Source organism: Rattus norvegicus, chromosome 2 (assembly GCF_036323735.1).
Source record: "Rattus norvegicus strain BN/NHsdMcwi chromosome 2, GRCr8, whole genome shotgun sequence".
Taxonomy (NCBI): domain Eukaryota; kingdom Metazoa; phylum Chordata; class Mammalia; order Rodentia; family Muridae; genus Rattus; species Rattus norvegicus.
The window spans coordinates 145,061,620-145,084,784 of NC_086020.1; the positions used below are offsets into that span (position 1 = coordinate 145,061,620).

The 23,165-nt window shown below is 45.5% G+C and overlaps 1 protein-coding gene and 1 long non-coding RNA gene across 2 annotated transcripts; one reads left to right on the top strand and one right to left on the bottom strand.

Moving 5' to 3' along the window:
* Window positions 1–2,227: 2,227 nt before the first annotated feature.
* On the bottom strand, window positions 2,228–20,056 carry Siah2 (siah E3 ubiquitin protein ligase 2). Its single transcript, NM_134457.2, has 2 exons — window positions 19,399–20,056; window positions 2,228–3,678 (listed from the first exon to the last, which is right to left on the bottom strand). The coding sequence occupies exons 1-2, from the start codon at window positions 19,816–19,818 to the stop codon at window positions 3,121–3,123; spliced, it is 978 nt and encodes a 325-aa protein (NP_604452.1). The 5' UTR covers window positions 19,819–20,056; the 3' UTR covers window positions 2,228–3,120.
* Window positions 12,381–17,869, top strand: LOC134485621 (uncharacterized). Its single transcript, XR_010063819.1, has 2 exons — window positions 12,381–14,234; window positions 15,445–17,869. It is a non-coding gene; the product is annotated as an uncharacterized LOC134485621 (long non-coding RNA).
* Window positions 20,057–23,165: the final 3,109 nt, after the last annotated feature.

Below are 23,165 nucleotides of genomic sequence, written 5' to 3' on the forward strand. Positions count from 1 at the left end.
GAGGCTGCCCACATGGTCTGTCTGCCTTAACTCAAGTTGAATGTCCTCTCCCAGAAGAGTTAGCACTACATACAACATGCAGAAAATAATCCTTCTAATGTTTCTGGCTAGGAATTGTGGGTCTGGGGCTGATTTAGGGTCACAGTGCTGGCCCCATGGCAAGTCCCAAGAACCTGAATGGCATCAGTATGGAGATGGCTCCCTCAAGTGATTTTCTGGGCATGCTACTGTAAGGGAGTCATGTGATGGTCACAGAACCCTGGCTCTAAGTCTGGACATCCTGCTTGGGCCTGAGGTGGTGTGAGAATCTAAGATAGCTGCTGCCTCAACAGCTTCTCTGACATTCTCTGTTAGTCCTACTGGGCATCTAGCTTCTAAGTCCTAAAGCCATGTTTTAGAGACACAAACCAAATCTTCCCCGATGATGATGACGACGACGACATTGGCGGGGAGCTCTGATCTCAGATTTGGTTTCTTTAAAAAAAAAAAAAAGACTATTTTCTTCTAGTGTCCTTTTGAGAAACTTTGTATAAATGGATGGGAGTGCCACAGGACACAGGCTGAATCCACCATTGTCCAATCATGTTTTAATCAATGGCAAAGGTCAAAGGAAATCTTACATTAAAAAAAATGGCAAATAGATCACATGCTGACGTCTTGACAATTACTCGTTACACCGTTTGAAACGGCACTGGCTTGTTGGGATTTGGTAAGAGTCAGTTCTGACTTGCGTCTTTCTCACTTCCTCTTGTGCTTCTATTATGATCTGGGGATTCTCAGCTTTCTTTTTCTGTTAGAAAATATAATTTCAGGAATTATAAAGGTCACGGCTGGTGATCTCCTCAGGTTGTGAGGCCTTCTAACTGGAAGAGCTCCGTTTCACTTTCCACAGCAAACTACTGACCTTTGTTAAGTCCTATTCTGAGGGGGCATGGGGAATTAGAGCACCTGGACTCCAGGGTCCCATGTCACTAGCTGCTGTGGTGGCGACCCCTCCTCAGCCCTTTTGTGTTGAAAATGCTGTTTCTACCATCTCCTCCTTTCAGGTCTTGTTTGTAGTTTTCTCTTTCCTGCTCATTGGCCTGATTTCAGCAGTAGCAAGAAGGGTTAGATAGAAGGCAAATGCTGACAGGCTCAGCTCACTCACAATCACACCGCCTGGGTATCGTAGGACCAAATGGGAGCAGATAGGTCCCTACCTGCTCGATGCTGGCTCACCTCCACCAACGTGAGGCGTGATGGAGTTAGCAACAGTGGCTATTCTTCCAAAATGCTTTGCTGTGTACTTCTGTACAGACCTTTTGACTCTTCGTTTGAGGAATAGCCTATAATTTGCCTTAGCAATGGTTTTACTTACGGTTTCTATGACTTTGATAAAACACCATATATAAAAGCACCTCGAGGAGTAAAGGGCTCATCTTTCTTCTGTCCAGATCAGAGTCTGTAACTGATGGATTTCAGGGCAGAAATCCAAGCCTGGCAGAAACCTGAAGACATGGTGGGGCTGACAAAGAGGCCATGGAGGAATGCTGCTTATTGGTTTGCTCAGCCTCCTTAGGACACCAGGACCAGCAGCCCAGGGTGGGACTGCCCAGAGTGAGCTGGACCTCCCTACACCAATCATTCATAAAGAAAAGTGTCCACAGGCTAATCTGGTGGCTGCATTTTCTCAATTGAGGTTTCCCTCTTTCAAAATGGCTCCAGCTTGTGTCAAGCTGGCATAAAACGAGCCAGCGCAGCACTCCCTTACCTGTCAGAACGGTTACAAGCTTAACACGTGTCTCTTAGAGGACGACGGCAGCCCTTGAGCCATCACTTCCAACTGCTGCTGTTCGCTTCATCACCCCACCGAGGAGACACAGAATTCTGTAACAAACTTCAGGGATAATGTGAATTCTTTTGTGACTTGGGGCTTGCACCATGGCCACAAGAATTTCTGGCCCCAACACTAACCAGGCCTCTTCTTTGTAATTTTGGAAAATGGGAGGCGTGTTTTCTCACGTGACAGCTGGCAGTCAGACAGCAAATAGTCCTGGAGAGGAGCCGTGCATCACTAGTGACAACCCATACTCTGACTGGGTTTAGACACGAGGGCTGCCCCTAGCCTTGGACAAGGGACTTTGCTCCCAGGGCTATGCTGACTGTACCAGCTCCAGAGGTACCGGTAGAGACTTCTGCATCTGTCCACAGCAGATGCACAGTAGATACATAGGACTCAAGCATGACATTCAGTTTTTGAAAAAATTTTATTAAAAAATTAAAATGTATGTGTGTGTGTATGTGTATGTGTGTGTAAAGATAAAAACAAAAACAACAAAAACTAAAGCCACAAATCTGACACATGCCTTTAAAGTGGCAAGCATGTGATACTGGATATCAAGTTCTCCCAAGCACTGATCTAGTCTTTCACATCAGTTATAGTCAAGGGGGCTTCCAAGGGAAGCCATATGTAAACAGGCCATCAGTATTATGGTGAGCAACAACTATGTGAGAACTCTGAGAACCCAAGAGCAGGCAAGCCCCAGGAGTTGTGTCCCCGTGGACTTTTAGTTCTGCTCTCAGTGTGGTGTGTGGACTGTAGAGACCAACGGTGTCAGCAGAGGATGGCCTTAAAGCACCTTTAGATCCTGGACCCTTTCCACAATTCAAGCCAGTGATCCTCAAACTCTGAGAAGAGGAGGTTGTTCAACTTTGTTGATTCTCTGGCTGTGTTGGAGATGAGTACTACGGTCAGGTGATGGGGTATTAAAGCAATTGCTACCTCCTAGAAATAAAGGGGATCTCATGAATGTCACTGTGCTTTTGTTGGCTCAGGATGAGGCAGGGGGAGGCAGCCCTGAGGAATCTGTCAAGAGCTGTTCAGAAAGTAAACAGAATAGTTTTGATTTGAGGTCACAGAACCACCTCCGAATTACTAACAGGCCAACCCCACTTATCACAGTTCAGTAAACTTTGTTTCATCAGTGCCAGACAGGAAGCTGTTGTTTAAATAAAACACAGGACAGTTGTGGGTCCTGACTTGGGAAGACGTACTAAATAAAACATCTATTAAAAAACTTTATTAAACATAGAGCGCTATGCCCAAATAACTTCCCAGGGTTCGGAAAGCCTCCTGGAGCCTCACTGACAGCATGTAGATATTGTGACATTGATTCCAAGGTTCCCATTATCTGCAAAGAGATGTGCTATGGCTGTGTCAAAAACAAGGCAGTCACTGTTCATGATGGCTGCAGCCACACCATCATGAATGGACCGGGGTGTGGCCTCCCAGGTCAGTCTCCTCCGGTTCCCATTCAACTCCAGTCTGTAGGCAAAGTTCTCTGCTTGCTTGCGGGTGCCAATGAGGAGGACGATGGCAAAGAACTGCTGGTGACCTTCGTACTTCTCTTGCTTCTCGAGTACCAGCATGAAGTGGTGGCCAAAACAGGACTGCATCATCACCCAGTCCACAGCCCCTGGCAGGTTAATGTCTGTAGCTAGAAAGACTATGTCCTCTCCCTGAAGGGTAGTGATGCTCTTGTGGGCATGCATGAGATGGGACATCACAGCTTCTAGGGATCCTTGCCACTTGCAGGAGGCACCAGGACAGGGACAGGAATAAGGACGGTATTCACAGATGTCTTCATGCTCTGGTTTCTCTGTATGGTGTAGAGTCAGGGAACAGCCCGTGGTGGCATACTGCAGAGACAGAAAGCATTATGGGTCATGGCATCCTCCCAAAACTTCCTCGGTGCCAGCATCTATGCATACCTACCCACACAGGTTTCCTGGGCTCAATTTCTATCTTTATCTAAACTACTTTTGTTCAAGGAGAGTCGAGTCTCAGTTTCTTCTCATTGTCAATAGCATCATGCATAAAGTCAAGGACACTGGTTTCTAGAACCCCGTCCCAACAATGGTAAACGATGAGGATTAAGTGTTCTTCTACCAGACAAGCAAGACTACTGAGATAACATGGCCCCTTTCCTCACTTTTGATAAGCCCTGATTCCTTTAAAGAATTCAAGTACTTGGAAATGGGGTAGGCAAGGGAATACTGGATCATCTCTAGACTTCTGCTGAAAAATAGATGACTTTGAAGACAGCACAGTTTCTCTCCACTTCTTCCTAAGACTAATGGTAGGTCATCTAGTCAGTAGGCAAAGCTCCCTTGTGGTTCTGTGTTCTTGACTGCCAGCATGGCTAAGCCTGGGTGGAGGAGGGCCAGATCCTCTTTTGTTGTCTTGCTGTCACCTTTGTACTCACTGCCCTGAAAGGTGCTGTGCCTACAGGTTTTTGTTTTGCTTTTAAAGAATCACATTCAAACAAGGACACATGCTCCACTATGTGCATAGCAGCCTTATTTATAATAGCCAGAAGCTGGAAAGAACCCAGATGTCCCTCAACAGAGGAATGGATACAGAAAATGTGGTACATCTACACAATGGAATATTACTCAGCTATCAAAAACAATGACTTTATGAAATTCGTAGGCAAATGGATGGAACTAGAAAATATGATCATGAGTGAGGTAACCCAATAACAAAAGAACACACATGGTATGCACTCATTGATAAGTGGATATTAGCCAAAAAGCTCAGATTACCCAAGATACAATCCACAGACCACATGAAGCTCAAGGAAGAGGACAACCAAAGAAGGGGGAACAAAAAATACTCACAGGAGGAAATACGGAGACAAAGTATGGAGCAGAGACGGAAGGAATGGCCATTCAGAGCCTGCCCCGCCCAGGGATCCTACCCATATGCATACAGCTACCAAACCCAGACACTATTGCTGATGCCAAGTGCATCTGACACAGCTGCTTCCTGAGAGGCTCTGCCAGAGCCTGACAAATACACAGGCAAATGCTAGCAGCCAACCACTGAACTGAGAACTGGGGTCCCACTGGAGAAGTTAGAGAAAGGACTGAAGGAGCTGAAGGGATTTGCAACCCCATAAGAACAATAATACCAACAAACCAGAGCTCCCAGGGACTAAACCACCATCCAAAGAGTACACATGGCTCCAGCTGCAAATGTAGCAGAGGATGGCCTTGTTGGGCACCTGAGGAAAGATAAGTCTCTGGTCCTGCCAAGGCTGGATCCCCCTAGTACAGGGGAATGTCAGGGCAGGGAGGCGGGAAGGGGTGTGTGGGTGGGGGAACACCCTCACAGAAGAAGGGGGATGGGGATGGGATAGGGTTTATGGACAGGAAACCGGGAAAAGGGATAACATTTGAAATGTAAATAAAAAAATTCAATAAAACAAAAGAATCATATCCAGGACTGGCACCTTAGCAGATGCTTTAAAGCCCACTAAGTTTTCTGAAAATGGCTTCCTCATGCTGATGAGGCCCTCGTTCCAGTCTGGGAAAGTGGGGGCTGGGTGAGAGTCTAAACAGTCTGCCCTTCACATGCTGCCTTACTAGGGTAGGAACAAAACCACTCTTCCTCCCCACTCTCAGGACACTGTCAGTGGAAACACCTTGTCTGTCATGGCACAAGGCCACACGTAAAGAACAGAGGTTCTTCTGCTCTCAACCTTCACACGAATGACGATGATGGGAATTCTAATTACCAGAGGGAGGATCGATAGACCCACAAGCACATACTTACCCAGTGCTCTGCACTGTGGTCACAGAAAAAAATTAAGGTAAGAGGAGGAGTTAGCCTCCTCTCTCTGAAGCACAGCGTGACAGACAGACAGACAGACATTCAGACAGTCTAGCTTCCTGCACTTACTCTCCAGTCCTCCAAGCCTGCAGGCACCAAAGAAGGGACAGCACCAGGCCACCTTTCTAAGAGCTTAGGATAAAAAGCAGCTACCAAGCTCACAGCTGCCTTTGCTTTCCCCTACCCTGACTTACAACCCCCTTATAACACAGGTCAGGTTCCGATCCTTACAGAAGGTCTTTCTAGCCACCAGGAGGGCCTGAGTATCCTCCCTACACAGGACACCAAGCTGATGTCTCTGACAGGGCAGAGAGGCCAAGACAACAACAGCTGCTCCCCACGGGGAACTCAAAGACACTACAGGAAACACAGATCGTGGCAGGGTTGGGGTGAAATGGAAGGTAGGGATAGGGATGGCAGGGGTGGCTAAGCGGGTGCCTGTCTGTTTGCCATTGTTCTGGAGGCTAAGATAGAAGGGCTGTGTGCTTCAGGCTCCTCCTGAATTATACAGAGCTCCTTTTCAAAAAACAAAGGAACAAGCAAACAAAAACCAGGCGAGCAAAGTGGCTCATGCCCCCGTCACGCTGGCTGAGGTATTTCTGTTACCTGACAGAACTGCTCGCTCGTGTTTCAGAACTGTACACTCATTTTTAAAGTTCAGGTAAAAAAAAAAGTCTTGGGCAGAAGGAGAAATAGATTTATCCATTTCTATTTACATTCTGTGTTCTCAACTTTTCAAAGCCTCACAAAGAAGTCCCTATGAACTGTTTTAAACCTGGGGTGTGGGCAGGACACAGAGCCTCCTGTGGACGGTGGGTGAGGCATTTCAGTCTGGAGTTTTTAAAGCACACATAAACACAACAAAAATAGCAAGAACATCTCAGAGTCTGGCTCAGTGTCTGGATCTGAAGATGGCTTAGAACGGGCAGTTGACCTTCGCTGCCAGGAAGCCCAAGAATGAGGCAGAGTGTGGCACAGCCAGTCCAGGATAGAACCCTCTGAGCCTCTCCCTGTAGCCCCAGACCACTCCCCCTCCCAGAGCCAACACCCACAGCAAGTGTTTATATCACCGGCATAGCTTGGCTTTCAGGAAGGATCATGCTACAGGCCCTACTAACTTAAACATATTTTAAAGCCTTGGGTATTTTTACTGATTCTTTTAAACCAGCTGAATTTCAACTCCACTCTATTGCGGTAATTCAGGACCATTGAGGCCATTTCTATGGTAACTGGATTAAAGGTGATCTCTGAAAGGAAAACATTCCAACTTTGTTTTTTTGGTGCCTGTGTAAGTCAACTCACCCATTTGTCTAGTTTATCCATGTTAAATATGCTATCCACTTGACACAGTCATGGCTCAATGATCTAGGGCCATTTGAAGCAAAGGATTCTCTTCCTGACATCTGGGCTGAGAGGGCTTTCCATTTACAGGCCTGGTTCTTTGCTGTACCCAAGTGTGGCTGAGGGGAGCCCCTGGGCTCCTTTGCAGAGAGGCGTATGTGTCCTGGGACACAGCCACAGCTATAAATGAGATTTCTCCTTTGGGAAAGATGTGCTCATTTTCCCCAAAGGGTGGAGGTTATTTCTAAGCCAACATCTCTAAAGAAGTAAGGAAAAAAGAAGAAAGGAAAGGGGGGGGGGACATAGGAGGACTAGCTCAAGGCTAAACAACGTGGGAAGGAGCAGAAGGAGAAAGAAATGTAGAATGTCACTGTAGGACGTCTTTTCAGCAGCCTGTCAGGTGCTGCCACACACACTGGTCCTGTGCAAACACGTCCTCGCTCTGCCTCGGAAAGGCTATGTGTAACCTGCAGCCTTTTGCTTAAGTCTTTGTGGAAAGCAGTAAATAGTTCCCATTCTTTCCCTGGCAGGAGGTTGAAAGGTTGTATTTAAGGTGGAATTTAGCAGGGTTTCCCTCTTTGGGTCACAGAAACCCTTTCATACACAAATACAAAACTTTCATACACAAATGTGTATAATGAGACATCACGGCATCTTGAACATTAGTCATTTATTTACCTAATAAACAGTAACGCTGTTTGTCTATAAAATGAGGCCATAAGCTAAATACTCTTCCCTCTGCAGATTGCTAGTGTATGTTATAGAAGGTTCAGACCAAGTCATGTAATCTGTTCCATTAAACTTGATTCTGTGTAATTCCAGAATGACACACTGAACACCAACAGTCAATCACCCTCTACAATGGAGGTTCCAGGAGCTCCATGGCAGACGATGTTCCTTTGGGGCATTATGAAGTAAACGCCCTGCCTCCATCTGCTTACCTCCAAGGAAATAGCTCAAACTCATTATTAGCAGGAGAGCTGCCAGAGTCTCAAAGGAGAATCTTTCCAAATAAAATAAAATAAAACCGATATTCTCTTGTTGGACGTGAATCAATTCCAAGAAATGACCTTTTCCAGAGTAAGCACAAGCAAACAGCACTTTGCTCCCACCTAAGTAAGCTGTAACGATCATAAAAGTCACAGTGATGGCTAACTACAACTCTGGCTCCGGCCGGGAAGCCTCCGCTCTGCAAAGGGCATTTCTAGGACAACCACCGAGTTCTCCATGTGCACCGAAGAGCAGAGCACAGTGTCTGTGCTGTGTCTTGCTTCCTGATTAGACGTCCTGGTTTTTAAGAGACACACAAAGAGAGATTTAGGGGTCAGGCAGAGTGCCTGCAGCTTACATCCAAATGCTTAACAATATAGGTCTGAGGTATAAAAGCAAAAGGAAAACACACAGGGAAGACACTGGCGAATCTGGACGAAAGCCATTTGGGATTTTTCTCTTGGACACTAATATTGCAACTGTTATTTATGCTTCAATCACATCAACACTAAAAATGTACAAAGGAACCCAGGGGAAATGGTGGCACATTTACATTTTAAAGGATAAAAGTTTCTTATAAAGAGTTGGTTGAATGAAATGAGCTGTCTCCTAGTGTTTTCCTTGCATAGGACATCTACATGGAAAGAAAGCAAAGCTATTCATTTCTCTTTTTCTCAAGGTACTGTGGGACTCATTTTAGTGAAGCAACACAGTTTTGCCATGAAGACATAACTGTTAGAAAAGCCAATGCTTCTGTGGTCCTCACAATAGTCAGTTTCTACAATGGTGTCACTATTGCCTACTGATCCTTCCAAGGTTGGAAGTCACTGCTGCTGTGTGGCCTGCTTTGCCATTTCTGACCACGTCAGTTGCACTGTCCACTGAGTAATAGGTTCACTGCATTCCAAGACACCATCTAAAAGGTGAGTTCCAGAAGGGAAATTAGCTCTACCCACCATTTTCTTAAATGGGTGCCAGAAATGGAGTGAAGTGTGAGGGTTCAGAAGGAGGGATGTGTGATGCATCACGGTCAGCAGATACCCAGTGAGCTACCTAGCTGCTGCCTCTCTTCTCTTCAGACGTGTTCGAATGGGAATTCAGGTGAACCTATGATAAACTCAGTAGGGCAAGACTTAGGTTTATCAAAATTAACCATTAACCAGTACTGAGGACTGGCCCTGTGACCTTGTGCATACAAGGCAAACCACACACTCTTGAACTACATGTCCAGCCTCGAAATAGCCTTAAAAAAACAACAGACTTCTAGGGCAGGAAGGATAATTCAGTGGTTAAGAGCATTGGTTACTCTTCCCAAAGACCCAGGTTCAATTTCCATCACCTATAGGGCATCTCACAACTGCCTGTAACTCCAGTGTTAGGGGATCTGGCACCACCACACAGACATATATGCAGGCGAAACACCAATATAAACAAAAAATACATAAAATAATATAATAAAGACAGCCTTCTAGCAGTTCAAACTAGCTTTTGTGTGTATGTGGTTAAAATGTTTATCTTTCCCCAGATACTGGCAAGTGATCATAGATTACTGCCCATTTTTATAGTCCTAATAATTTTGTTTAAGCTCTGAGTTACTGGTTCTATTACCTGCCCCTTGCCTACCTGGTACTTATGGACAAATGAATAAACATTAGGTTTATTTGCAGATGACAGTCTCACACCATGCTAATTTTACTTTAACTGGAAATCTTACTGAAGGTTTTAGGATCAAAGAGGGACTCAGTAGTTTCAGATCATGTAAGGAAAATGTTAATACTTTTAAATATTATAGGTTTCTTCTATCATTTTTTGGTAAGAATGATATTTCACATATTTCATTTATATAAACGACTAGAGCGGGGTGTTTACAACTTCTGAAATGTCCCACAGATTCGGCTGTCCTTTTGATGGCTGTATACATCCCTTGAAATAGATCTGCAACCATTTGTGAAATGTCTGTGTTTACGATGTCAGTCCTTGAGACCATCTGACCTTAAGCCACTAATACTATTAATAATGAAAGTGTGTGTACTTTTCAAGTTAACTTGAACAGCAGGATAAAGTCGCTCAGTCTGTATCTGGTTAAATCTTCCTCTAAACATTCCACTATATTTTCTTTTAACTCCGTTGTTAAATTCCTCACCTCCGCTCCCAAGGCAGAGGGGTGAAGACCTGATTATCAACCAGTAGGGCAAGACACTATTTATTATCCAGTCCCAGAACTGCCACACATAGTCATCAAACATTGCTGAGACTAATATGCTGTTAACATGACAGTTTGTTTAGAGAAGGCTGTTCTAATTAAAATCTTCGGTTCACAAATCCATCTTTTGTTCCTAAGACAAAGCAGATCACATACTACAGATAGTTTTCTTACTAAATGGAGTGTTGACGGAAAGCTTTGGGTGAGATCTGAGAACATTCTGTAATGGAGAGAGGGGACACGTGGCCTTGTAAACTCTTTGGGCTAGCAATAGTTTGTTTTCTAATCTTAGAGCAAAAGTTGATTTCTGACGATGTGTTTCTCATCTGTGCACAGGCAGTTAGCAAGCAGGTACACACTGTCACTGGTAACAAATTACCAGAGTCAGGCTTCCTGCCACACTGCTAGCAACAGGCCTACCCCCTTTCAATATGTGCTTGCTTTAGTGCCCAGGTTCCCACCTGCACAAACACATTGACAACGCTGACCAGCCTTAAATAGCGATTCTCCCTTACTGGTCCTTTCGATTATATTCATCAAAAGAATTGGTAGGGTTGTCAGATAAACAAATAATATACAAGGCACCCAGTATATTTTCCAGATAGTTTTGAAATTATACTTATAGCTTCTTCCACAATTAATCTGTCGTCAAACTGAAGTTTGAATTTAACTAGGAACTGTGAGGCAACCTTAGCAGAGGATGCCTCTGATTTCACAGCCATTCCGCCCAGAGACAGTGCTTGAGTACCCAGCCTCTCGGCCCAGCAGAGAGAATGGAAGGAAAGAGATGGCTGTGAGAAGAAAGCCACTGCTTCAGACTGAAGCCTGTGTTGTCCGAACTGACAAACCAAGAGTGAGTATCTCTAATGAGGTACGCTAATTGAAAATTATCGCTTTCGCAAAGGGCTTAGGAGGATAATGGGAGGCATCACACCTGTCCGGCACCTAAAAGGAAGGAAGCAGCTTTCTCTGGCTGGCTTCCCTGGGGTCCACGTGATGACCTTCCACCCCTTCTTTCTTCAGGGGCAAAGTGCAGGCCCTTTGCTGTGACTCCCGTGCTCCTGTTTCAGGAAGGCATTGCTGTTCTGCTGGCCTATCTGGCTCTGCCATTGGAGTCGAGGAAGGGGAATAGGGACAAAGGCAGGTGAGGCAGAGAGGTGGGTAACTCAGAGGGAAGGGCCTGGGGCCATAGGAGAATGCCAGGCAGGACTGAGGTAGTTAAGTAGGTCACAGCAGCAATCAGCCCAGGCCTGAGTTTACAGCAGGGAGCACGGAATCATCAGTAACATGAAGGCTATAACATAAAGGCCAACACCCAGTGATGGGGACGCGGAGTAGAAATGGAACTGCAAAGAAGTCTCAAGGACTGGCTTTACCAACTAAGACCTGTCCCTCATTGTACTACAGAAACCCCAGAAACAGCATCCTGAGGAAATGGTCATCAGGATTCAGACTAGTAGTAAACAAAAGAAAATTACTGCAAGAAAGCAAAATTAAAAATGACTACTAAAAGGAACCAGACGGACTCGTTCTGGTGTTGTGGGGGAGCTTCAGTCCGGTCCAGCCAGTTAATGTGACCTCAAAGGATATTTATTAGTATAGAAAAGCAGCCACTATGTGCAAGATCTGAAAAACCAGGAAAACAGCATGAAAATTTGTATTTCTCATTTTTCTTGCTTTTTCGTGGTGGGAGAGGTGTGAGTTAACAAAACCATTATATTTCAGGTGTGTTTGCAAGGAAATTGACAAAAGGGTTTATGGGCATTTTGATTTTATATCATTTTTGGTTTATTTAAAAGGAATGAGCGGGGCTGGAGAGGTGGCTCAGTGGTTAAGAGCACTGACTGCTCTTCCAGAGGTCCTGAGTTCAATTCCCAGCAACCACATGGTGGCTCACAACCATCTGTAATGGGATCGGATGCCCTCTTCTGGTGTGTTTGAGTACAGTGTACTCATATACATGAAATAAATAAAAAAAAAAAAAAAAGGAATGAGCATCGTGTTTCCCCTGAATAAAAATGTAAGTAAAGGTTATAACATAAAATGTATAGAATAAGATATGTAAAATAAAATATATATACTTAGATCCTCTGAACAGGGGCACATACCACCTCGGGAGACTGAGGCAAGAGGATCATGGGTTTGAGACAGCCTGGGCTACATAACAAGGCCTTATTTTGCTCAATTAAAAGAGGAAGGGAAGGGAAGAGGAAGTAAGGAAGGAAAGGAGGAGAGAAAAATAGATTACAAAAATGGAAAGAATGAAAAAAAAAGCCTTATCCCTGAAATGCCAATGAACTAATGTCAGGGATGTATCCTCTGGCTCTAGAAAACTCAAGATGGGCTTATACCACCAGGCATTCGGGAGAGAAACCCCTGAGAGAATTTTTGGAAGTGAGAACAATTCTCTTTTTCTTTCTCACCTTGATGCCTGCCTGCAGTGACAACACCCTTATCATTTGCTTCCTGTGAGTTTCTAACTAATTGTGCATTTATTTAGTGCCAGGACAGTGCTAGGCATTTTGCATGAATTCTTACTACCAAACCCAACATCACCCTGTTTTACAAACTGGGGCTTAGAGGAGCCAGCCACAGTGGGAACAGAGTGATCATGTAAACCAGAAGGTTTGACCAGGGCCTGCTCTTAAAACCATCACAGCCAGGGAGCCTACCAGTGAGAAGGACCAAAGACAGTGCCTTTGTCCACGCCCACATGTTTACCACAGGAATCCTGTCTGTTCTATCTCTATGGTAACTTCTGATCCCATAAATGCTACATAGTCTGCAGGGCCATTCCATAAAATCTTTACCAGAGTGGAAGTGAACGGTGAAATGATAGTTGGGTAACTGCCAAGGAACTAAAGGAAAAGGGCAGGGGATTGATGCGAAGGTAACAGAGCATGCCAGGTAGATTTCAGGAGCTCCAATAAGACTTGAAGGATGAAGACACATTTAACCAGGAAAACACCTTTTCTGGATGTGCAAACTGGAAACTCATTCTAATATTCGAGGTTTAATCATGCATCTCTAGCAGTACTGGGAAGGCATTCAGGTGATCAGATATATACCCAATCTTGTGCCTCTCTTGAGTGAAGCCTAACATGTTTGAGTAAGAAGTGCTACTTAGCCTGGCCTTCATACAATCACACCAAGACGATACACTGTATGGGGCTTACAAGAAAGCTGTAAGGAACAAAGGGACGCCAATTGAATCTCAGACTGGTACTTTCTAGGCCAGATTTGCCATACTTTTTAGCTGGCCTCCGGACTGGCTGTAGGAAGGATCAATTTGAGTGGCAGTTGAATCCAGTTCCAGATCGTGGTGACCAGGGGAAATCCTCTGATCAATTACATTAGAATCAACGTTCAACTTTAGCACTGCTTTGCAATTTTCTAGCCTTCAATTCCACTTGACATTCAAATGCTGTGCTGTCAATCTTGTTCTTTAAAGTACTGAATCTTGGAGTAATGGATGTGAGCTCTGATTCTTCGTGTACTATTCTAAGTCTCTGGGCCAATACGGTCAATTTCAGACATTTGTGAAGACCCCAGAGACAGCTTCCAAAGAAAATGACCCATGGGAGAGTTCCTGAGAGTAAGAAGAAATCTTTAAGAGTATTTTTGCTAGTGGGCTTCCCCGTCCCAGCACAGTACCACCAGCTGGCCTCCATTTGTACTGGTGAGGGAGGGCCTTCTATGGCTTTTAAATCTGATCTCAAGATATCCACCATGTAGGAAGTCTCTATTCATTATAATAGGTGAGCTAATTGGCTCAGGGAAGTTCATGCCTGGATCACAGCTAGGCCTTCTGAGAGCCTGGCTCTTCTGCTTTCTCTCTAGTGGCTTTGTTCCCATGACCACTTAGCAGATTCTAGAATGTTAGGGCAAGAAAACTCTCTGGTGTAATCATTTAGCTCTAGCCCTGCTTCCAAAGACCCCAAGTGCTAAAAATGAATCACTTTGTAAGAAGTCAACTATCTACTCGGATAATGGTTACATTCTATCACTGAGCAGTATGAGTGCCCCTAGTATAAAGATCTAAAGAAAGTAAGTTACAAAATCACCTCCAGGGCTGTCTGTGGAGTTAGGTCCATTCTTTCTCCCAGCCCCATGCTCCCAGAAATAAGACTCAGATTTACAAATACCTTGGTCATATAGCAAGGCTCTACTCTGACTAGATCATAACTTACACAACCCAATTACTTTAAGCCTCACTCTGCCATGTGGCTGGTTACCTGTGCCCAGACACTATGTGTCCATCTCCTCACATCTTCTCAGGCAGATCTTCCACCTCACTCTGTTCCAAAACTCTCTTTCTGCCCGGATGGCCCACCTTCTATTTTCTGCCTCAGCTATAGGCCATATGCTTTTTAATTGACACGTGATGTGTCCATACACTCACTACACAAGATAATCTTTCTACAGCTGTCAGACTTCCAAACCAGGTATGCAGAGAATCTAGCTCAGTAAACACTGCCTAAAACAGAACCAACCAAAGGCTGTCCCAAAGCAGTAGGCATTTGGCATGTAGATATGGAAAGTTTGGCCTATTAGTGATGGCTTTATGTTTGAATTTTGCCAAAGGTGAGTGTATCAGGGAGGGATTAGGGGTTGAGATTTGACATCGAAGTCCATTTTCTTGCCTTTCTCTCTCTCTCTTTTTTTTTTCCTCCTATGAATGCCTGGCATGGCTGTCTCCAACTCCCAGCTCTTACACATGAGTAAAAGGTTGCCCTTTAGTTTGTTTTTGTGATAAGGAATCTGACTATACTGCCCTACATACTGTAGGAAATACTAAGCCTCTCTAGTCTTCTTATATTAGTCTATGACATGTTTCCCATTTTTTATTTACCTGAAAGTTCCTGAAATGTGACTGCATAAGGTCACTCAATTTGAAAGCCTCAGCTAAATCTTTTCGGAGGTTAGATTGTAACAATGTTGCTTTGTTAAAAAAAAAAAAAAGACAACCTAGCTGACACTTTAAAGGAGTGGCCCTATGTAATACAGTTGAGACAAACTATCTAAATACTCCCAGGGACTAGTGCGAGGAAGAAAGGTAACTGACACATATAGCCTCAGGCTGGGGACATCTCTTGTTTTTCTCAACCTTCCTAAAGCTGTGACCCTTTAATGACCCTTCAATTCTTTACTGTAGTGAACTCCCCCCAATAAAATTATTTAGTTGCTACTTTATAACTGTAATTTTGCTATTGTTATGAATTGTAATGTAAATACTGGTATTTTCCCTTGGTCTTAGGTGATGCTTGTGAAAAGGTCATTTGACCCTGGGTTGAGAATCACTATTCTGGAAGTAGAGAGACTGAGGAGCTCACGTCCCTACAGAGAGCTGCTCTAAACTGAGCTGGATCACCTGTGCAAGTACACAGCCCTGCCTTGTTTTCAACCCAACTCAGCCCGTAGTCCTTAACGTTCCTCATCTCCAATGAAGAGGTTTGGTTGCTGCAGTTAAGTTCACATCTAAATCTGGCTTTTTTTTTTTTAAATCAAATGGCTGAGCTGCCCTGCTTAAACAGTTTGGAATCCTGCTTAATCAAATGTAAGGGACACACACTCCAGTTTTATAAACATCATAAATATGCACACACAAAAGTAACCCTAAGACCTATTATAAGCTTGGTTCCTGGTCTACATGATGGCTTGGCCCAACTGCACTCTTATGGGCGTAGACTGAGAAAAGTACTCATACATGTACTCTTTATTTGAAGAGGATATGATTGTATATGTTAAGTAACCCAAAAAATTCCACAGGGAACTCCTACAGCTAATAAAGTTTCAGCAAAGTAGTTGGATACAAAATTAACTCACAGAAATCTATATATGAACGACAGACTGAGAAAGAAATCAGGGAAATGATATCTTTCACAATAGCATCAAATAATATAAAAATATCTTGGGGTAACTCTAACCAAGTAAGTGAAAGAGTTGTATGATAAGAACTTTAAGGTACCAAAGGAAGAAATTGAACAAAGGTATCAGAAGATGGAAAGATCTCCCATGCACATGGATTGGTAGAATATCGTAAAAATGGCCATCTTATCAAAAAGCAATCTACAGATTTAAGCAATTTCCATCAACATTCCAATTCTTCACAGACCTTAAAAGGACAATTCTCAGCTTCATATGGAAGCGTGCGCGCGCACGCGCACGCACACACACACACACACACACACACACACACACACAATCAGAGTAGCTAAAAAAATCCTAAACAATAAAAGAACTGCTGGAGGTCTCCTCATTCCCAATTCCAAGTTGTAGTACTGAGCTATCTGATAAAAACCACATGGCACTGGCATAAGAACAGAGACTGATTAATGAATGAAACTGAAAACCCAGATGTAAACACAGACCTATGGGCATTTAATCTTTGATAAAGAAATCAGAAGTCCACACTGGGAAAAAAAAGACAGCATCTTCAACAAATGGTGCTGTCCAACTGGATATGTGTGTATAAAAGACTCCAAATAGATCAACACTTATCACCCCACACAAAACTCAACTCTAGCTGTATCAAAAGACCTCAACACGAAACCAGACACACTGCATCTGATAGAAGAGAAAGTGGGGAATAACCTTGAATTCACTAGCACAGGAAAAGAATTTCTGAACAGAACACTGTTAGCATGGGCATCAACCCATGACACTGAAAAGCTTCTGTAAGGCAAAAAACACCCACAGTCATTCGGACAAAACAGCAGCCTACAGAATGGGAAAAGATTTCCACCAATTCCATACCCGACAGAGGGCTAATACCCCAAATCTATAAAGAACTCAAATAAACTAGGTGTCAACAAATCACATAATCCAATTTTTAAAAATTGGATACAGATCTAAACTGAAAATTCTCAACAGGGTAATCTTAAATGGCCGAGAAACACCTGAAGAAATGTTTGGCATCCTTAGTCATCAGGAAAATATAAGTCAAAATGACTTTGAGATTCTATTTAATGCCTGTCAGAATGGCTGAGTTCAGTAACACAAGTGACAGCCTCATGCTGGTGACGCCCAACCACTGCTGGGAGGAGTGCAAAGTTCTACAGCCACTGTGGAAATCAGTGTGGTGGTTCCTCAGGAAGATGGGAAATGATCTACCTCAAGACTCAGCTCTACCACTCTTGGTCATACAGCCAAAGGGTGCTTCATCCTCCCACAGGGACACCTGTTCAAACACGCTCATTGTTTCTCTATTTATAATTACCATAAGTCAGAAACAGCCTAGATGGCTCTCTAAAGAATGGATAGAGAACACGTGGAACTTTTACTCGTTGGAGTATTACTCAGCCATTAAGAAGAATGCAGATGAACAGAACTAGAAAGAGTTCATCCTGAGTGACCCACAGTGATGGAGAACAGACCCTGACACACAGCCTGCACAGGGCCTGAAGGACCTCTGCAAGGGTCCTCTGGGTATAAATTATGACTTCCAGAATGTGAGAACAAGGGGGTCTTTGACTCCTTGTGCCTTTTCCTGGTCTTTATGTTATTTTTATCATCCCTTAGATGCTTGTTCTTTTTTAATGAGAGACAGAGAGGGAGTGGATCTGGATGGGAGGGGAGGTGGGAAGGAACTGGGAGGAGCAAGGGGGGCAGACCGACTGTAACCAGGTTGTATTATAGGAGGGGAAAAAATCTACTTTCAATAAAAGGAGGAGGCATGAAAATATTTAATTCAAATTGCACAGATGCTGCACTGAGTGAATTAATAAGCAGTACCGGGTGTGAGGCTAAAGGCAAGCAATTTAATAAGGTGACCCTATAGCCTAAACCCTCATTCAAACCCTTATTCAAATAAGCTACTTTAACTGTGCTTGTAGTTGGGCAGAAGACCAAAGTAACTCACTCATTTTACTGATTTGACTCGGAAGTCTAAAATGAAAATCTCCAGTGAGCTATTTTTAGTTTAAAACAGATCTTGCCCTAAAAACTAATCACCACTGAGGAGATAATGCAAGACAACTTAAACTGTCTCAGGTAGAACAATTACTTTCATTAAAAAAAAATCTCAGAAATATTAACATTATTCCCACCTACAACTTTAGAAAATGAACTCGTTGGTAGAGGTCTAGATTAGAGAGAGGCATATAAATGAGGTTGTAAGGCTTTTTTTTTTTAAGGGCTTCAGTACTGGCAACAGTATAACCACACAAATGTAACCTATCATTTAAAATACAGAAGATCAAGTCAAGTTTCAGACATGAAACAGGTGAGGATATTAATTTGTAAAGCTGGTTGTAAAAGGGAAAAAACATTATCTCTGTGGGTACTTTTAAAAAAGCTTTCAGAGGCAGACATTAACGATTCTATTAATTTAGCTGTGCGGGTGTAAATGTAGGCTCTAAACGAACAGGTGGAACAAGGGAATGAGAGCTTGCACTTTGGCTTGTGGTTTGCTTCTCCTCCCTACTCCCCAGGAGCACAGGTAACTCTTTAAATAAAATGCTGGCACTGAAGAGAACTAACAAAGCTCTTGAGTGTCCTCGATGAGTCCTCGTGGTCGCGCTTAGGTAATAAACAACAACCAGACCAAACCAAACCAAACCCCAAACAGCAGCCACAATTTCAGAGTTCTCCCCAAGTCTGGGAGGCTGCGAGAAGGCGTGGCTTGCAGGATTTTTTCCGCACTCGAGTGAAGCAGGCAGTATCCGCTTCCCCTGTGTAAGCGCACTCTCAAGAGAGCTCCCAGATCTTGGGCACTGGGTCCATTCCTAACCATGCTTGTTGCTGGAAACCGTCCGTGTCCTTCCTCCACAATCTACACGGTCAGCTTCCCAGTTTTAGTTAAGCTGTCCAGCCTTACAGAGCACACCCCTGCAGGGGACGCGGCGGCACTCGGTTGAAAGAGCTGGGATGCTTCTAACCCGCAGCAAGTGCCAACTTAATCTACAGTCAGTGCTCTGGCAAACATCAACCCTAGTTGCTAGTTCCCAAAATGGACAGGTGGGCGGTTAACAATAGGCACACACACCCACACACACACACACACACACACACACACAGAGAGAGAGAGAGAGAGAGAGAGAGAGAGAGAGAGAGAGAGAGAGAGTGTTAGAGAGACAGACACATGGAGAAGGAGACAGAAAGAAGGAAAGCAGTGATATGCCATTCGCTTCTCAGGGCCTTCAAGTGCGCTGGAGGGCACTGGAACTCTGGAAGGTTCCTTGGCAGATTTGCGGATGGTGGTTGGACTTACCTTACAGGGAAACAGAACTGCCGAGGCGACCTTCTCCATAGCCAGGTTCCTGATGCTGGGCGTTAGGGCGCCCCTGCACGTCGGGCAGCAGCTCAACTTCTGGCGGCATTGGTTACACACCAGGTGCCCGGCCTGGCACTGCAGAATGGGGGGCAGGACATAGTCAAAACAGACCGGGCACTCGAAGAGCGAGGTCAGCTCGTGGTGCTGCGGGGACACTGGGCCGGCCCCGCCGCCGGCGCCGGGGCCTGAGATCACCGCTGCCGCGGCGGGCACCGCGGACGAGCCGGGGCCCGCAGCCGAGATGGTGGCGGCAGCCGGGGGCGCAGCCGGGGACGGGGCGTGCGGGGTCTGAGGCGGCGGCGGCTGCTTGCTGCAGGGTTTGTTAGCGCTGGGGCCGGTGGAGGACGGGCGGCTCATCGCGCTCCGAGCCCACCATGGACCTGCGGGCTTCTGCCTGCCGCGGGGCCGCCCGGGTTAAGGCGGTGCGCGCCCCGCGGGTGGCGGGCTCCGGGGTAACGCCACGGCGCCCAGTCCGGGGACCGGGCGCGGACCCGACCAGCACCGGGAGGGCGGGGACGCGACCGCGCCGATCCTCTCGGCGGCGCCCGGAGTGGTCGACGCTCTCGGGGATCGCGGCCGTGCGGTGCCCTCCTCCGGAGGCGTTCTGGTGCGCAAAGCCCTGGCCCACCCGCTTCAGGAGCCGCAGCTGACGCAAGCCCCGGGGGCGCGCGCGGACGTGACGCTAAGACACGTGTGCGGCCGACCCGGCACTCTGGGACTGGCAGAGCCACCCTGCGGCCCGCGCAGCTCCGCCCGGCCCAGCTGGCAGCGCCGGAGCGGTTTCCCGCTGGGAACACTTGACTCGGTCGGTCGCCGCCGCGCGGGGTCGCTTCTCGGCGGTGGCGGAAGCCAGCCGGCAGCGCAGGGAGAGGACGCAGCCCAAGTCTTCCGACTCTTCCCAGGGGACCTACACCGACGCGCACAGGACTCCAGCCAGAAGGGCAACTGCTGGCCCGGCGTGGGCGTGGACGGCGCGCGAGTGCGCCAGGGGTGGGGCGGGGCAGGGGCGGGGCTCGGAATCCCCACGTTTCTTTTAGGGTTGAGTCATTGACGCGCCGGAGAAGCTTGCGATCTTGCTGCTCAGCCCGTAGCTTGACACGCGGGGGCGGGACCCGGAGTCGGGCGGGAGCCGCGCGAAGGCCTCGGGTGTGGCCGGGCAGTTAGGTATGAGGGTAGACTCTCCAGTGGTCCTGCCCTTAAGGCTAGGAGGTAAACCCGCGGTTTTCCTTCAAAAGCCCACTGGCGAAAGCTTCTTGGAATTATTTGGCCGCCTCCGGTCCAAGAGAACCCGGACCTCTTGGAGATCTCTGGCTCGGTGGAGAATTAAAATCTCCAAGGAATACCATACACGTGGGTTGGGTTTGTGAGGCCCAAAATGACAGGAGACCCTCTACTATCTGAGTCCTTAATATCTAGTCCTGGTCCAAGCCTTAGGCTTTGAAGCTTACCTGGGGCTTTAAGAGGAAGGTAAAGGATTGTGAGTTCAACGTACCTGTTACCAACCCTCCTCAGCTTGACAGGATTGGTGCTGGATTCCTCCTGAGTCTTCTTTATACACCCCGACATGTGGACTGTCTCAGAGGTGTAAAGTAAGATGTAGACTTAGAGGTGTAGAATAAAGGGCACCTACAGGGGCTGGAGAGATGCCTCAACGTACTATTCTTAGAGGACCAAACTTTGGTTTCCAGAACCTACAATCGCCCATAACCTCAGCTCCAGGGGATCTGATGCCGTTTGGCACCAGTATACATCGTATACACACATGCCCATAAATAAAAATTAAACCTTAAGGGGGTGTTGGGGTGGGGCAGGGGGCATCTACACCCCACCTTCCGATCAAGCAACAAGAGAATTCTACAAGGGTTCCCCTAGTCTCCAGGCAGTCACCATTCAGAACCCATCGAGGTCAGAGAGGAGCCAGAGAGCTTGGAGCAAGCCGTATTTTGATATAATGGATATATCCTGCTTGGACAAAAGTTTTGTGCTTGAACTGATGACACTGAAATTGGTAAAGCTTTACTCTTTGTAGGTAAAACAGATTAGTCAGGACAGGGTGAAACAGTGCCCTGTGACTTTCAGCAAAATTCTTTTAATCTTCTGATTTAGTTTGTAGGACTGTCTGTTTACACAGGTGGAGGTCAGAGGACAGGTTTGTGGGAGTCTGCTTTCTCAAGTTGGCTGGCTTGATGGCAGGCACCCCTACCCTCTAAGCCATCTTCTTGGCTCCAATCTCCTATCCTGTAAAAGTGAATTTAAACAATTCCATCGGGTTTCCTATATGCTATTCTTGTAGAACATTATCCACCATAACCACCTTGTAAATGATAGCCGTAGATTAAAAAAATACAGTGAATATTCATTATTAGTGAGAGTCAGTGACTAGAATCTGTCCATGATACATGCCACTCAAAAGAAAAAGTTAAATTTTTATAAAGAATCTAGAAAGACTTCATGAGTGAATGGGTTATCTAAAGCTGCAGAGACCTTACCAGGTATAAGTGCTATTTAGTAGCCTGCAAAAATTCCCTAGCATTTGCATATGCCAGCCACTGCTCAAGCTCTGAGAATGATACTCGGTTTACATTTTAGGAAGGAAGCAGAAGTGATAAACCATTTAGGGAAAAGGGCTTCAGAGGTTTGGGAAGTACCCAGGCTGCAGGACTATAAACCCAGCATCTTGGGGTTGGAAGAATGCCAAATTCAAGGGCTACCTGAGTTACCGAGTGGCTTCAAGGCCAGCATAAACGACTTAGCAATACTGTCCCCAGTTGAAAGGCTAGGAGTGTAGCTTAGTGGTATGGTGCCTGTCTGCCTTATGCAAGGTCTTAGGTTCAATTCCCAGGAATGCCAAAAGGAAAAGAAGACAGTGGGTTCGTGGGTGGAAAGATGATGTGAAAGGTGAGGGTATTACAGATGGACTGGGGCTGGGTGTGTGTAGCAGGAGTGTTACACTAGCTGTGTATGTAACTAGCAGATGAACAGCCACTAAATGAAGAGAATAAGGCATCTGCCTCCGGATTCAGGAGTCACTGAGGAATTGTTTTCAGCCCTGTGACATACTGAACTTGAACCCGTTAGATTGGTGCTAGGGAGACTAAATAATTACTGAGTGCCCACACAGTAAATGGGTTTTTAGACTTTCAGGCACCTCATAGGGTGGATAACTGAGGTTCTAGTCAAGGAAACATGGACGTAGGGAGTTTAGTTTGCTCAGAGTCGTAGAGCTGAGAAGGCTGGAACCTGCTCCAGAGCCCTTATCTGACTCCTACTTTGCTAAGATGAGGTGATCAACCCACTCACTAGAGTCCGAAAGCAGCTCCAGGGACCGTAATGAAGTGCTGGCAGTCATCGTTGATTCTTAGCTGGTCTGAAAAGGAAAGGTGGTATTCTGTTTATTTCATGGTCACCTCTGTTGGGCACAAGAAAATGGTAGGATATAAAAGCACCCACAGTCTCATCTTTATTGAAATATATATATATATATATATATATATATATATATATATATATATATATATATATTCCAATCAAGTTACAACCCTAGCAGTTGGAATTTATGACAGACTGCATTCCCTTGAGTCTGACCTCTGACCTCTGTCAGAGACTCCCCATTTTCAGAATGTGATAATGTTTGCTCCAGAAGTGGGGTCTTTGCCTTGGCTCTATTAACAAGTTCTGTCAGGCCCTGTTATTTCAAAATGAAG

Coding starts and splice junctions, on each gene's coding strand:
- Siah2 (NM_134457.2), bottom strand. CDS start 19,818: ATGAGCCGCCCGTCCTCCACCGGCCCCAGCGCTAACAAACCCTGCAGC. Junction 3,679..19,398: donor CAGTTCTGTTTCCCTGTAAG/GTAAGTCCAACC, acceptor CTGTCTCTGCAG/TATGCCACCACGGGCTGTTC.